The 12431-nt window shown below is 38.1% G+C and overlaps 1 protein-coding gene and 1 long non-coding RNA gene across 4 annotated transcripts in view; both read left to right on the top strand.

Annotated features, from left to right (window-relative positions):
• The window catches only part of LOC104566641 (putative RNA-binding protein Luc7-like 2), a 32518-nt gene extending 23833 nt beyond the window's left edge, over window positions 1-8685 (top strand). For all 3 annotated transcript variants that reach the window (XM_088532865.1, XM_088532863.1, XM_088532864.1), the window contains 4 exons: window positions 1371-1462; window positions 2023-2052; window positions 2925-3119; window positions 7775-8685. In XM_088532865.1, the coding sequence (XP_088388991.1) occupies window positions 1371-1462; window positions 2023-2052; window positions 2925-3119; window positions 7775-7967 (510 nt within the window). In that variant the 3' untranslated portion in view covers window positions 7968-8685. The remainder of the gene's footprint in view (window positions 1-1370; window positions 1463-2022; window positions 2053-2924; window positions 3120-7774) is intronic.
• A 1324-nt stretch (window positions 8686-10009) lies between these two features.
• On the top strand, window positions 10010-10281 carry LOC148592987 (uncharacterized). The gene is made up of 2 exons (XR_015913838.1): window positions 10010-10167; window positions 10252-10281. It is a non-coding gene; the product is annotated as an uncharacterized LOC148592987 (long non-coding RNA).
• The last annotated feature ends 2150 nt before the right edge of the window (window positions 10282-12431 follow it).

The raw sequence follows: 12431 nt of genomic DNA, 5'->3' as shown, positions 1-12431 counted from the left end.
AAACAGCATTTTTTATCTTGACTGGAAATCGTCTGCCTGAAGGAATTACTGGAATGAAACCCTAGGCATCCAAGAGAATGGGCTTGGATGCTTATGCTATTTATAGTCATAACATACGAATTGTGGGATTCAAGCTCAATTAAACATTTTACTGTAGAATTCACTAAAGACCACGTCTAAATGGATTGAAGCCCTAAAAGCAAAATATGTTGTTACTGAGTTCAAACAAATCAGCTTGGCTTATTTCTTGATATTTCCACTGTCTTACATGATCACTGTGATCCTTAACTTTTTCCATTAACTATACTGGCAGTTTTGGCTCTTAAATATAGGTGTTTCAGTTCAAATCTTAAATTGCCTTAGATAATGTGTATATATATGTTTTTTTCCTCTCAAATCTCTCTGAAATTATGCAAGCACTTACTTGAACAAGAAACGTTGCTTACAGATAAATTACTGATACTGTATGAGGAAGTATAAATGTAATTTGACACAAAGGGGTTAATTCAAATGATGTAAATAACCAGAAAAATATGCATGGATGATTAGTACACATTCCCAAAGCATCAATTAAAAAAAAAAAAAGCTTTTGAAGAACTTCGCTAACAAAAAAAGAAAACAATAATTATCCCCTCCTTCCTCAGAGCTCTCCTCAGAGATCTAATCAAGATGCTGCTGGGGCAATTCCACATCTCAGAAGAAGGTCTTTACAAAGAGTTGAATTTCTTGCATCATGTCCAGAAGGTGGCGAGACTTGGGTTTGGCCAGATCTCCAGTTGTGAGTTCCACATTTGAGGGCCCTCTACTGAGCGTGCCTTGTCCCCAGTAGTAGTGAGTTCAACCTGGGGGCTGTCAGCTAAAGCATCCTTTCTAATTTTATATCTCATGTTCATTGTACAGAAAATTTAGCTTCAAAACTAGGTACCAGTCCGACCAAGTCCTTTAAGCTTTTGTTGTTAGTGTGTTTTAATGCTACAATATAGCTGAAGGAGTTAAGAATTTTATTAACTTTCTCAATTCTAATTCCCTTATCATCAGTGGCCAAAATATGGTAGTGTTATTATGGAAACTCTCACTTTAAAGATGTGACTTTACTACTCTGAATTCTCCTTCCTGAGAAACTTTTAATTAATGCAAATTTACATCTTTCAGGTCTTGGTGTAACACCCATCTATTTGCTGCAGCTCTTCTGCAATAACTTGTATTTCTTGAAAACATTGTCAAGTACGCTGAGGAAGAGCATACACCAGTATATACACAAGTATACACCAGGCAAAGGATTGAACATTAATGATCTAGGATATTTTTATAGCATCTCCATTTGAGAAATTTTGGAATGTAACTTGATGAATATATTTTTTTGTTTCTAGAGGGTTGTGGCTGATAAGCAAGAGAAACGAAATCAGGAACGTCTGAAACGTAGAGAGGAGAGGGAAAGAGAAGAAAGAGAGAAACTAAGGAGGTAGATGTCGTCTTTAATTGCATATAAATAATGACCAGTTGTTTCATGTAAGAGATTATGTGGTTTGTTTATGTTTTTTTAAAACCTACTGTGATTCTGTAGTTTTATTCCATGAAAACTGACATAGATTGAAAGTGAGGTTAATGTTTTACTCTTAAAACCTGAATTGTTTCCATAGAAAGCTTTTTATTTAAAATGATGGACAGTTGCAAGTGTTTCTGCATATCTGAACACACGTCCTTTAAATGAGATGGATTATTGCAAATGTATAGCTTGTTTTGAGAGCACACAGATGATGTCAGGGATTTTCTGTATTAAATACAGTTGAGTATGCGACTTGGGAAGATAATTGACCTCTGATTAGTTACATGAAATTAGTGGCAGTGAAAAGAGGTGTGTTTCCTGGTAAATATGTTACAAGGTGTTAACATCAATGAAAGGCCTTGAACGTTTCTATTAATAAGACAAGAAATATAGTAATAGGTCAACTAGTTTAGCTTGTTATTGAAAATAAGACTTTGTAGCAAAAAATGATTCGCACTTTTTTTCATTTGTTTCAGGTCCAGATCCCACAGCAAGCATGCCAAAAGGTATGTAAATCTGCAGACAAGGAAACCAACCTTACAAGCTTGGAACATGGCAAATTTATCAAGCATTACTAATTCACAATGCCTTTGTTTACTGGCAAAGCATCCTATTATGGTCATCTTGCTGGGTGCTTATACAGCATTTATCACCATGTTACTGAATCATTTATGCATGTGTGTCTGATCTATGGCTACTACAGTGTAGCCTCTGATAATGGCTGGAACGCAGAGGATTACTTCTTGTTTGAAATAGAAGCTTGTTTTTAGTGTCTTTTTCAGAAAAAATCCATGTTTTTAAATCCCAAGCTCCAGGTTAAGTCTTGACAGGGTGTAGCGTGAGTTTTCCTGACCTACAGTTGAAAATCACCAATGAGATATTACTGTAAGGTGATTAAAAAAGACAAAATATCATAAACCCCTGATGTTTAGAACCTTCCAGACTGGGCTTACTGTGGTAACTGTGGAGAATATAATACCATGTTCTCAGGACATCATAATGCACAACTTTTGCCTGAAGATCACTGTCACTGCACTGAGGAATTCTAAAACTTCATCTGATAAGCAGAAGGCTTCAAACAAATGCAAAACTTCCCTGTTTTGTCTTTTTTTTTCAAAGCCTGAATTGGCTGTGCTCTAACTGGAGGTTCGGCATGAATCAGCCATCGGTCTGTCTTAGTTACAAAGGACTTCCTAGGTTTTTGATGTTGCTTTTCTCTCTACGTTTGCCTGGTTAGTGTCATAGCTCTGAACACTGTAGACTGTTCTCTGCATAGACCTGCTTGTGCATAGAGCATTTAATACTCTTAATACTATTTAAGTGCACAGATAGAGCAGCTAGGTGAATCACTGTACACTTTCCTTATTTCTATTACTAGATCTAGGTCCCGGGAACGTCGCAGGCATCGGTCTCGCTCAGCCTCCCGGGAACGCAAGAGAAGAACCCGCTCCAAATCACGTGAGAAGCGCCACCGCCACAGGTCTCGTTCCAACAGCCGCAGCCGGAGCCGCAGCCACCACAGAAGCAGGCATAGCTCCAGGGAGAGGAGCCGAGAACGCAGCTCCAAAAAAAGGTAAATATTGGTCCCGAACAAAGTGGCTTTTCTTCCTGGATGGATGGTGAGAATTTTTGCACTAGATTGAGTTTATTTACAGCATCTAGTAACTTAAATGCGTTTCTGGGGGCTGTTCAACATGTCAGCCCCCCCCGCCCCCCACTTTGGGCTCTTATTTCAGAGGTGGATCCCATCTGTTGTGTACTGTGACAGATGAAATCACATCTAAATGTGCTTACCGGAAAAAAAGCTTGTCGAATATGAAGGTGCTGTTTTTGCAAGGAAAGTGATTTGACTATTCTCAGATGGATTACTGCAGAGAACAGTCTGGAGCTGTTGCTTTTAAATGACTCAATTGCTGTCTGCTTCTGAGGAATGATAGCTTATTTTAGATGAGTGAGGTAAGCATAATTTCCAAGAGTGCTGGAATTGTGCAGCTGGGCATCTGGCAGGAATCTGCTTATAAGTAGGATTCCACTCTTGTAAAGGTCAGCCCCTGCAACAGGGAGTTGCAGGGCAGTACTGTAGGCAGGGTGCCCAGCCTGAAAAGCATGATAACCTGGGATTACAGCTGGGATGACAGAAGAGAAGAGATCATGTATGAAGTGGCTGCATATCCAGGATTTGTAATTCAAGTTAATTCTAGGAGTTAAATCAACAAGGCTGTGGAAATACTTGTTGAATGTGTTCAAGTATCTTGTGCTCTTTGCCCTTGAGGAAAGCTTTTTCCTTCCTGGTGTAACTGACTGTAGTCCCATGGGTGCTCTGTAGGGGAACATAAGACAAGGTTGCTCTGAATTTTTTGTTTCCTTCCTTGAATGGCAGATAGATATATCCAGCACACCAATTGGTACAGTCAGTAGTGTCTAATATTTAAAATTGTTAGAATGTCCTTTAGTGTCCCGAAGTCAATATTTTGGACTTGGCAGTTCTTTTTTTTTTTTTTTTTTGTAGCCTGTCAACTCACTCATTCTGTAGATCTATACTTTACAAGACATTCACAATGACATATTAACAAAACTTAAAACTTGTGATTTCTCATCTTAACATAGACATTTTTCCTTGAGAGGTCAATACATTTGTTCATTTGAATGAACCACTGTGTAGCATGTGTTTAAATTGCCTTTATTCTTCAACTTTGAAGTCCAGCCTCACAAGACTGAACTTCTGCCCTTCTGCGAAGAATTGATTCATTGCTTCTTGGGGAAATAAAAAGTATGGGCCAATAGTGATGACAGAGCAATATTTTTTTTTTTTGACCAAAATCAGGAAAAATCCTTGATACATAAGGAGTTAACAGTAGGCTACTGTTAACAAACACAAAAAAAATGTAATTAGAAATATTTTTAGTATTGAATGCTATAAAGTTGAAATCTTGTGCCCTGAATTCTGTTACTTCTCATTAATTCATGGCAAGCAAAGAAAATTATACTGATTCATTTCTCCAGGATTTATATCAAATAAGAAATGGAGATCTGTGCTACGTGATGTTTTTGTCATTCTGTATTCTTCTCGGAAAGTTTGACTCTATACGTGTCAGACTGCAGCAGCAGTGGTAACATGTTTTGTTGTTTCTAGGATCTTTGAAAGAAGCATGGAACCGTTTCAGTGAGAAGAGTCACATCATCTTATATTAACTCAAATCCTTCCATGTAAATTTAGGGTGGTCAGAATACCGTAAACACCCAGTAACATTGGCAAAGGTCTTGCAGACAGCTGAATCCTGTTCTAAAAGCCATATAGGTGTATGAGTAGGTGTGTTTGGTTTTTTTTTGTTTTGTTTTCCTGTTGTTCCTGTTTTAGTTGACTCGGCAGGGCTTTAACATGTAGTCATATTTGATTATTAGATTTCCAGCGGAGAAACTTAGCAGTGTGCTTCTCCCAGAAGACATTTTCCCAGATGTAGGTGAGCATTATCACAGGAAACAGATGTTAGGTGTCATTCTTTGCAACAAACATCATCCAGTTCATTTGCTTTTCCTGATTACCCTTCTTTAGAATGCATTTTCCCCAGAACCTTTCATGTAAAATGAAAGGCTGTCAACTTTTAGATATTTCTTCATTTTGAAAGTAAAGGGATGTATGTTGTGTGCTATATTGGAGAAAATTCTGCAAATGCATAATTTTGTCTCAGACAAATGTATTTTCTTTACTCCATATCACTATTCACCCTACAAACAGATGGATACATTTTTCTTACATCTGAAATGAGATCCCAGCCATTATCAGCATAAAGAGCTGACTTCCAGGCTGCCACAGCACCACTGGACACATACAAAGCGTCTGGTAGAGGTAGCAATGTGCTGAAGAGAATGGAAACCCAAGGTCTTTGCAGGCTTGAATTACTGGTTCATCAAGAGCAGGTCTAAATACAGTTCTCTTGTTACTCAGTGCTAGCTAGAAATTCTAAAGCATTAAAGTAAATCATCTTTCATCTCATTAGGAACATCATAGTGAATCCTCTTTGATTTGCACTGAGAAGGTCAATGCCTGGATTTAGACATCCTTACTGAGAGACGTTAGTGTGTTTGTGCCCACTTGCAAGGCTTCATGTGACAAGGGATAATATATTCCTTTGCAGGCATCATAAGGTCAAATAAAGTACCTGAAAATCTAGGTGAAGTGAAATCTCACGTTTGCTCTACATGACAAGTTTAGGCATAAATCTCATGAGTCCCATTACAGGCTTATCTAACCTATTTTTGTGTTTATTTTAAGGTGATACAAATCATGCTCTAAAAGTGTCTGTTTCTCCTACTGACTATTAGAAAAATCTGGCCGGTCAGATTAGGTGAGAGATATCCTACTCTTAACACTTGGACAGAAATACTTTTTCAGTGTACTCCAAGTTTCTTGGCAGAGTATACTGGCCCTATGTTTATTCTTTGCTATGGCAGAGAAATGTAGATATTTAGGTTTCTTTATTGTTAACAATAAAGCGGCTTAAGATTTTGGTTGAATATTTCTGTTCATGGCAGTCATGAAATCATATTGACATCTCTCTCTACTTCTTTAAATACCTACTCTTCTTGCTTTGCCAAGATTACTTACATTTTTTTTTCTCCTGAATCCTAATGCAAACATCCACTGATTTTATAACCAGATTCAGTCACTGCATTGGCAGGGTGGCAACTGCCTGCATATCACATGGGACATGGGGTAGGGTTTCTGCTGTAAGTAGCTACTTGATTAGTTGGGAAATGATCTTTTCCACGCATTGTAAATCATGTAAATCTAGTGAGGCCGTGATTCTACAGGCTATGTTTTGTCTTTGAGGAAGGTGGGAATGGTACTGCAGTTCTCTTGGAAGCCTTATAGTGATAGTACTATTTGCTCGTGCAGTTGATCTTGTCAACTGATGAGAGAGTCATCTGTAGAGAGATAGGATGGCTGGACATCGCGTTGCCCCAGAAATGCTTTAAATGAAAAGCCAGAGTTGTGGGTGGCATCACATTCTACTGTTTGTCTCATTCGGGGATTAATCAGTACACTTAGCCTGGATCAGCCAGTTTAGAAGTAACATCTGCTGCTGACTGGCAGTGCAAGGTACAGCTGACAGCAGGATTAACTCCTTTTTGAGGGGCAGAGGAGAATGTAGTACCTGCTATGCCAGAATCTTGTGGTATGCTATCTGAGCATCTCCGTGTTTGTAAATACAAGGTCTCGCAAAACACTGTTGTAGAAGTCTTTTCATCATATGAAAAGTCATTGTCCCTTGACAAATTTACAAAGAGAAATTAGTACAGAAGCAGGTTGCAAGCTTTTTTTTATGAAGCTTTGAGGTGGTGACATTAAATGGGGAGAATACAATCTGCCAGTCAAGTAGGCCAGATATTTTTAAAATTTGAAAGAAGATTGGATTACTGGCCACCTTAATAGCACATTTTAAGGCATTTTCTGTGAAAGTATGTATTGGATTCTTTTATGACTGCAGGGCATCTTAAAACAGAAATAACATGCTTTTCAGCTCAAGGCTTAGCTGCACTGTGTGAGGGAATATGGAGGAGGATGGCTAATTCAGTTTTCAATAGAGACAACTCCTAACTTAAAGCTATATGGAGTGGTTAACAGAACAACTGTTTTCCAGCTCCATTGTAAAAGTTTTAGAAATGACTAGAATCACAGTAAAATACCTAAAAATAACATGTTAGTGCTCTAAAATCACTTAAGTGATCATCTTAGTGGTCATTCTTGGTATAAAAACTAATTGTAGCGCAGACTGTGGATTTGCTTTTTCCATTTATCAATGTACTAGCCTAATTCCAAAACCTTCACAAGTTCAATTTCCTCCTCCTTTTAATCAAACTCGCATTTTAATCAAACTCCCATTTTAAACTTTTTAATGTGTATTTTATACATCTGAGCTGCCTACATATACTTCTCAAGATAAAGAATATAAATAGACAGGTGTTGAAAATAAGAGACATTAAGAAGCAAGTGAACCTTAATCTGGACTCAGTAATATACATTCAAAATTGTTGCCTTTTTAAATGCTTTATTTTGAAATTGGAAGTGGGGAAGGGAAAGGAGTGGAATGATTTCTGTTTTCTTATACATTCATGTCTATAATCATTTAAATTTGGGTCAGAATGAAAATACAAAATGGAAATGCTATTTCTGACAGCTACAAGTTGATGACTACTTTGTATTCTCAAATTTACTGCCTTTTTCAGATCCTCGAAAGAAAGATCGTCCAGAGACAAAGAACGTTCGAGAGATCGTGATAGAACATCACGTGATAAAGATAGAAGCCCAAGAGAAAGGTCACCCCGAGATTTCAAAGATAAGAAACGTTCTTACGAAAGCGCTAATGGCCGATCAGAAGACCCGAGGAGCTCAGAAGAGCGTGAAGCAGGGGAAATATAACTGGCTGTATATTCACCTGATCTCTAGCTTCCTATGGAGTTGCATACTATGGTTTAGTTTACAGTTGTTCAAAGGGATACCAGTGAGAAGTTCCAGACACTGATCCGACTAGGATAGATGTACAGTATATAAAAGTGGTTATAAGCAAGTCAGAATTAAATCCCCTCGGTAAATGATGCCTAAAGCTGGGTCCTGGACTTCCGCTAAGTTGTAAAACTTTTCAGAAAGATTTCTCTTTATTCAGGACAACAGTCTTATGTACCAAGATGCAGATCTCAATGTTTTTAATCTCCTTTCCAATACATGTTAGTGAACAAATTATATTGTATTACTTGCCTTGGGTGCTTTTGAACCTTTATAAATTCTCCAATTCTGCTCCAGTCAAAACAGCAGCATAGAAAGGTTGTATCTGGGGGGAATTTTTGGTTTGCTTTTTTTGTAAGAGGGTGGGTGGATGGATATTAACTTTTAAGGTTTTGTTCCCAGAGATTTTTGTTTGGGAACCTAGGAGTTGATTACAGTGGGAGCATTTAGACAGGAATGTGTGCTGGAGGAAGCTAAAATGTCTTTTTACAGTGCCTATTTAGACTTGGAAATTGAACAACTGTTGCATTACATCCTTTTTTTTTATTTCTACTTAAATTTTGAAATCAAAGCCAGTCCCATATCTGTACCATTTGATTGGTATGTGTTCAATATATTTGTTTTTTTTCCATAAGGACTCTTTCTGCTTTTTCTTGTGGGGTGTAAACGGCACATCCGTTAATTGTAAAGAATAACAAAGCAAAACAACAACAACAAACTGAGAACAAAAATAAAAAATAAAAAAGGAAACCGTATTGTTCAATAACTTAAAAAGAGTATGCTGGTCTTGTAAAGTGGTTCCTTTTTTTTGTAGCCATTCAGTCATTTGATTGACATTTTATTATTTTGTTTTTAACTTGCAAGTTTGCTTCAGGAAAAACAATATTTCTGATTATAATCCTAACTATCCTCAGATTTTTGGAGGTAAAAATTTACAGAATCCTAGGGATCATGGGACAGATTTTAATTATTTAATGGCTTCAGTTTCAAAAAGCGATGTTTCATTTAGGTGGAAGTTATCTTCACAAAAAAGGGATTGCTGTGAATTCTGTAGGATTGAAAGTGCTTTGGAGTGCATGAATTATTTGAATTGGTCCTACCTTCACACAGAAGAATTTAGAAATTGGTAAGTTTTTTCCTTCTTGAGATAGCACCACAGTTCCGTAAGAGCAGTACTAAAGAGCTGTGTTTGTAGGGATTATTGACATCTTCAGTATGTTCTGCAGAAACTCCTCTGCAGTTTATAGTCGCAGGGCCACACAATCATGGATAAACAGCTTGGATTTTTTGTATCTAGTGCTGCATGCATTTATTTCTTGATACCTTTTTCTGTAGCATTTAATTTTTTCACTATGGTCTTAACAACACATGGTTGATAATTCTAGCACAGGGAAAATTCTAGTAGTATTTTGCTGGCATTTGAAAGCTAGAACAGGACTGTTACATTTCAGCAAGGACCTGTATCTTGCACCCAACCATCCAACATACCACATACCCTCCTTTTTAAATTCAAGGCCTTCTAAGCTCCTGTAGAAATACTGTAATAATTATGGCTGACTCTTCTTTTTTTTTTTTTTTTTTTTTTTTTTTTCTTAATCTACTTGAAATCTGAACATGAATTTCCTTCCTGGGAATGTTTTGTGATTTCCTGCGTGGCCCAACTCCTTGACAAATGTAAGTCATCAATATTTGTCCCTCTGGTCTGTGCACACTGTTCAAGTGTTTGCTAAAGTCAGTGTTGTCACGCTTTCATTAATGAAACACTAGCTCCCAGTGTGACAAAAGATGGTTATTTCTAGTTGCATATTGTATAGCAACTTTGTAGGTGAGTGAAATGCTGCCAAACTTCTGGAATATAAATATTCCACAAGTACTGACGTCTTTTTCCACTGTATCCAGCAAATAGAGATGCTGTGTTTCTATTTTAAATATATATATACTGCTTAACAGCGAACTAAGGAAAACATGCCATTGACTTTACAAATGGCTCTTACTTTTTTGTTTGCTTTTAATATAAAAGGGTGATTGGACTTTGGGCCTTTCCTTATTTATAGGTTTTCCTAGGTTGGTGAGCTCCATAATATCAGAGTGCCCACAAATATTAAGCACAGAGAAGGTAAGTGTTACTGCTAGTTTCCTGATTAAAAAAGAAAATATCTGAATTGTATGTGGAAATTAATACTTGCCTTGTGTCTGAAAGGGGGACTGGAGTACAGTTAGAAAGAAAACCTAATTAAGGCTACTGATACCTTCCTCCTGGTGCAAGAGAACTGGATCACCTACCAGTGCTTTATTAACTGTGTCCGTGTAAGTAATGATCCTCCGCCCTTCTATTCAAATCAAGTGACCCTAACTACCTGTTTCTTGGAGGGTGAAGCTTTGAGGCTTTCACCTAAATATTTCATGCTGAATATTTTATGCATCCAATATCAAGATAAAGAGTGATATTGATAAAAGTGTTTTGGATGCTCCAGGTGATGAAAGGGAGTTGGAAAAAGTAAATAGCTGTCGATCTTTACATCTTTTAAGGGAAAAGGAAATTATGACAGTATCAGAGTGCTTCGAATCAATCAAATAGTTTGGGCTTTTTTACTTACGGTCACAATTTGTGCTAGATTTCCCTTCCCCCCCATCCCCTTACGTAGGCAGTGCCCATCCAGAGTTCTGTTCTCTGGGAGGCACAGGTGGGAATGCTTGACTCCCAGGAAATACGGGGGGAAGCTGCTCTGCAGTATCTGTCACTGGCAGCGTATGCAGGGGTCTGTCCCCACTGCTGCTGTTGGTCCTTCCCCAACCAGCGCACCTTGGAGATGTGTGCGTCCTTGGGAGGCCCTTAGAACTGAGAATTCTGAAGGCCATTCCTGTTGGAGATGAAAATAAACCCTTGCGGAAGGAGGCTTTCGGCAGAGTAGGAAATGAATGTGGATGTAGCTCCTGAATGACCATAAGGATGCCGTAGCAAAGCATCTTGGTGTGTGTTTGTTGGGTTTTTCTTTTTTTTTTATGCTCGCACTAATGTAGCTCCATGTAACTTTTTAGCTGATTTCAGGTTTTACAAATAGAGCAAAAATTGTAGTTTACTCCATTTAATAAAAGTATTTGAAATAAAATTAGGGTCTAAAAGTGTATTTTCTGTATCTCAGACAACTTTTGCTCTGGACCAACTGGGAATATAAAGCAATAGCATTAAGATGGGAAGCAGCTAGAGGATACGTTACCAGGAGCTAGGTTCAGTAAAGGACCAATGTGAGCTGCTTTTCTTGCTTAACCAGGAAGAACTACATAGAAGAATGTGATATTCCTATGCAAAATGGAGCTTGACCTGGTTCAGCTGCATTTAGTATCCAATACCAGACTTTCCTATTTAGCTAGCAGAGGAGATTATTCATGTTTATTTTCATCTTCCACCAGGCAATGAATCTGGAAATTTTCCTCCTATGCTACAGGGCAAACTCTAACCACAGAGCCTCTATCCATTCTGTCTTGCCCCCTTGGTGCTTTTAAGGCACCTTCCATTCTATGCTTTGGGTAGCGGGACAAATACGTGAACCAGCCCATGTAAATGTAAGGTTGTGATAGTCTTAAATAACTTTGAAGAAGAATTGATCTATTTAGCTGAAGAGAGAAGGATGGTGACTTGCTGAAGATGTGAGAAGCCAAAGCAAAATGGCCAAGAGCGTGGGTGTGTGCTGCATCTAGAAGAAGGGTTTTATCTGTGGTCACCTAAGGGTAGCAACAAAGAAGGACCTTTTGTGTCACTGAAAACTTGAAGTGAGTGTGTACTCTGCTCCATAACTGTTTGAGATGAAAGCAGAATATTGGTGCTCTGTTATTGTGCAGCGGCATAATGCAAAATGAGCTGTGTGCTGGAAGTGATAGTGAGCAATTTGGTGTCATATGTTTTAAGAATCTGCCGGACCTGATAACTCCCTCAGTTCTGCCATGACCCACCTCTCGTTTTCCATGCCATCTTCCTCAGAGCAGTTTTTCTTGTTCAGCAAATGGTGGAGGTGAGTTTTGCTTGATACAGTGGTTTATTAAAAAAAATTAAAAAGCGTTAATGTGATCTTCACCCAGTTTTGTATGGTTCTTGCTCTTTGTTTCTTGCTTTGATCACTTTTTTCTACTTGCTTCTTAATAAATTATTGTGCCTGTACTGCTGATGCAATTCTTTCTTCTTTTTTTTTTTTTTCAGTAAAACCTAGAAATCTTAACTTTCACTGCAGCCTGCAAAACTGGGAAGCAGTGGCCTACTGGGCAAGGGTGGCATCAGCAACTGGAAATGCAGGGGAGGAGAGGACAAAATATTTGTTTTGACCCAGGCTCCCTTTTTATCCCTGCTTTTCCTTCTTCCCTAGGCACGTAATGGAAAGTCAGCAA

This window comes from Tinamus guttatus, unplaced genomic scaffold (genome assembly GCF_059628265.1).
Source record: "Tinamus guttatus ecotype Peru unplaced genomic scaffold, ASM5962826v1 Tinamus_guttatus_pri_ptg000472l, whole genome shotgun sequence".
NCBI lineage: Eukaryota > Metazoa > Chordata > Aves > Tinamiformes > Tinamidae > Tinamus > Tinamus guttatus.
The sequence above is the reverse complement of the archived record's forward strand: the minus strand, read 5'-3'. Positions and strand labels throughout refer to the sequence as shown.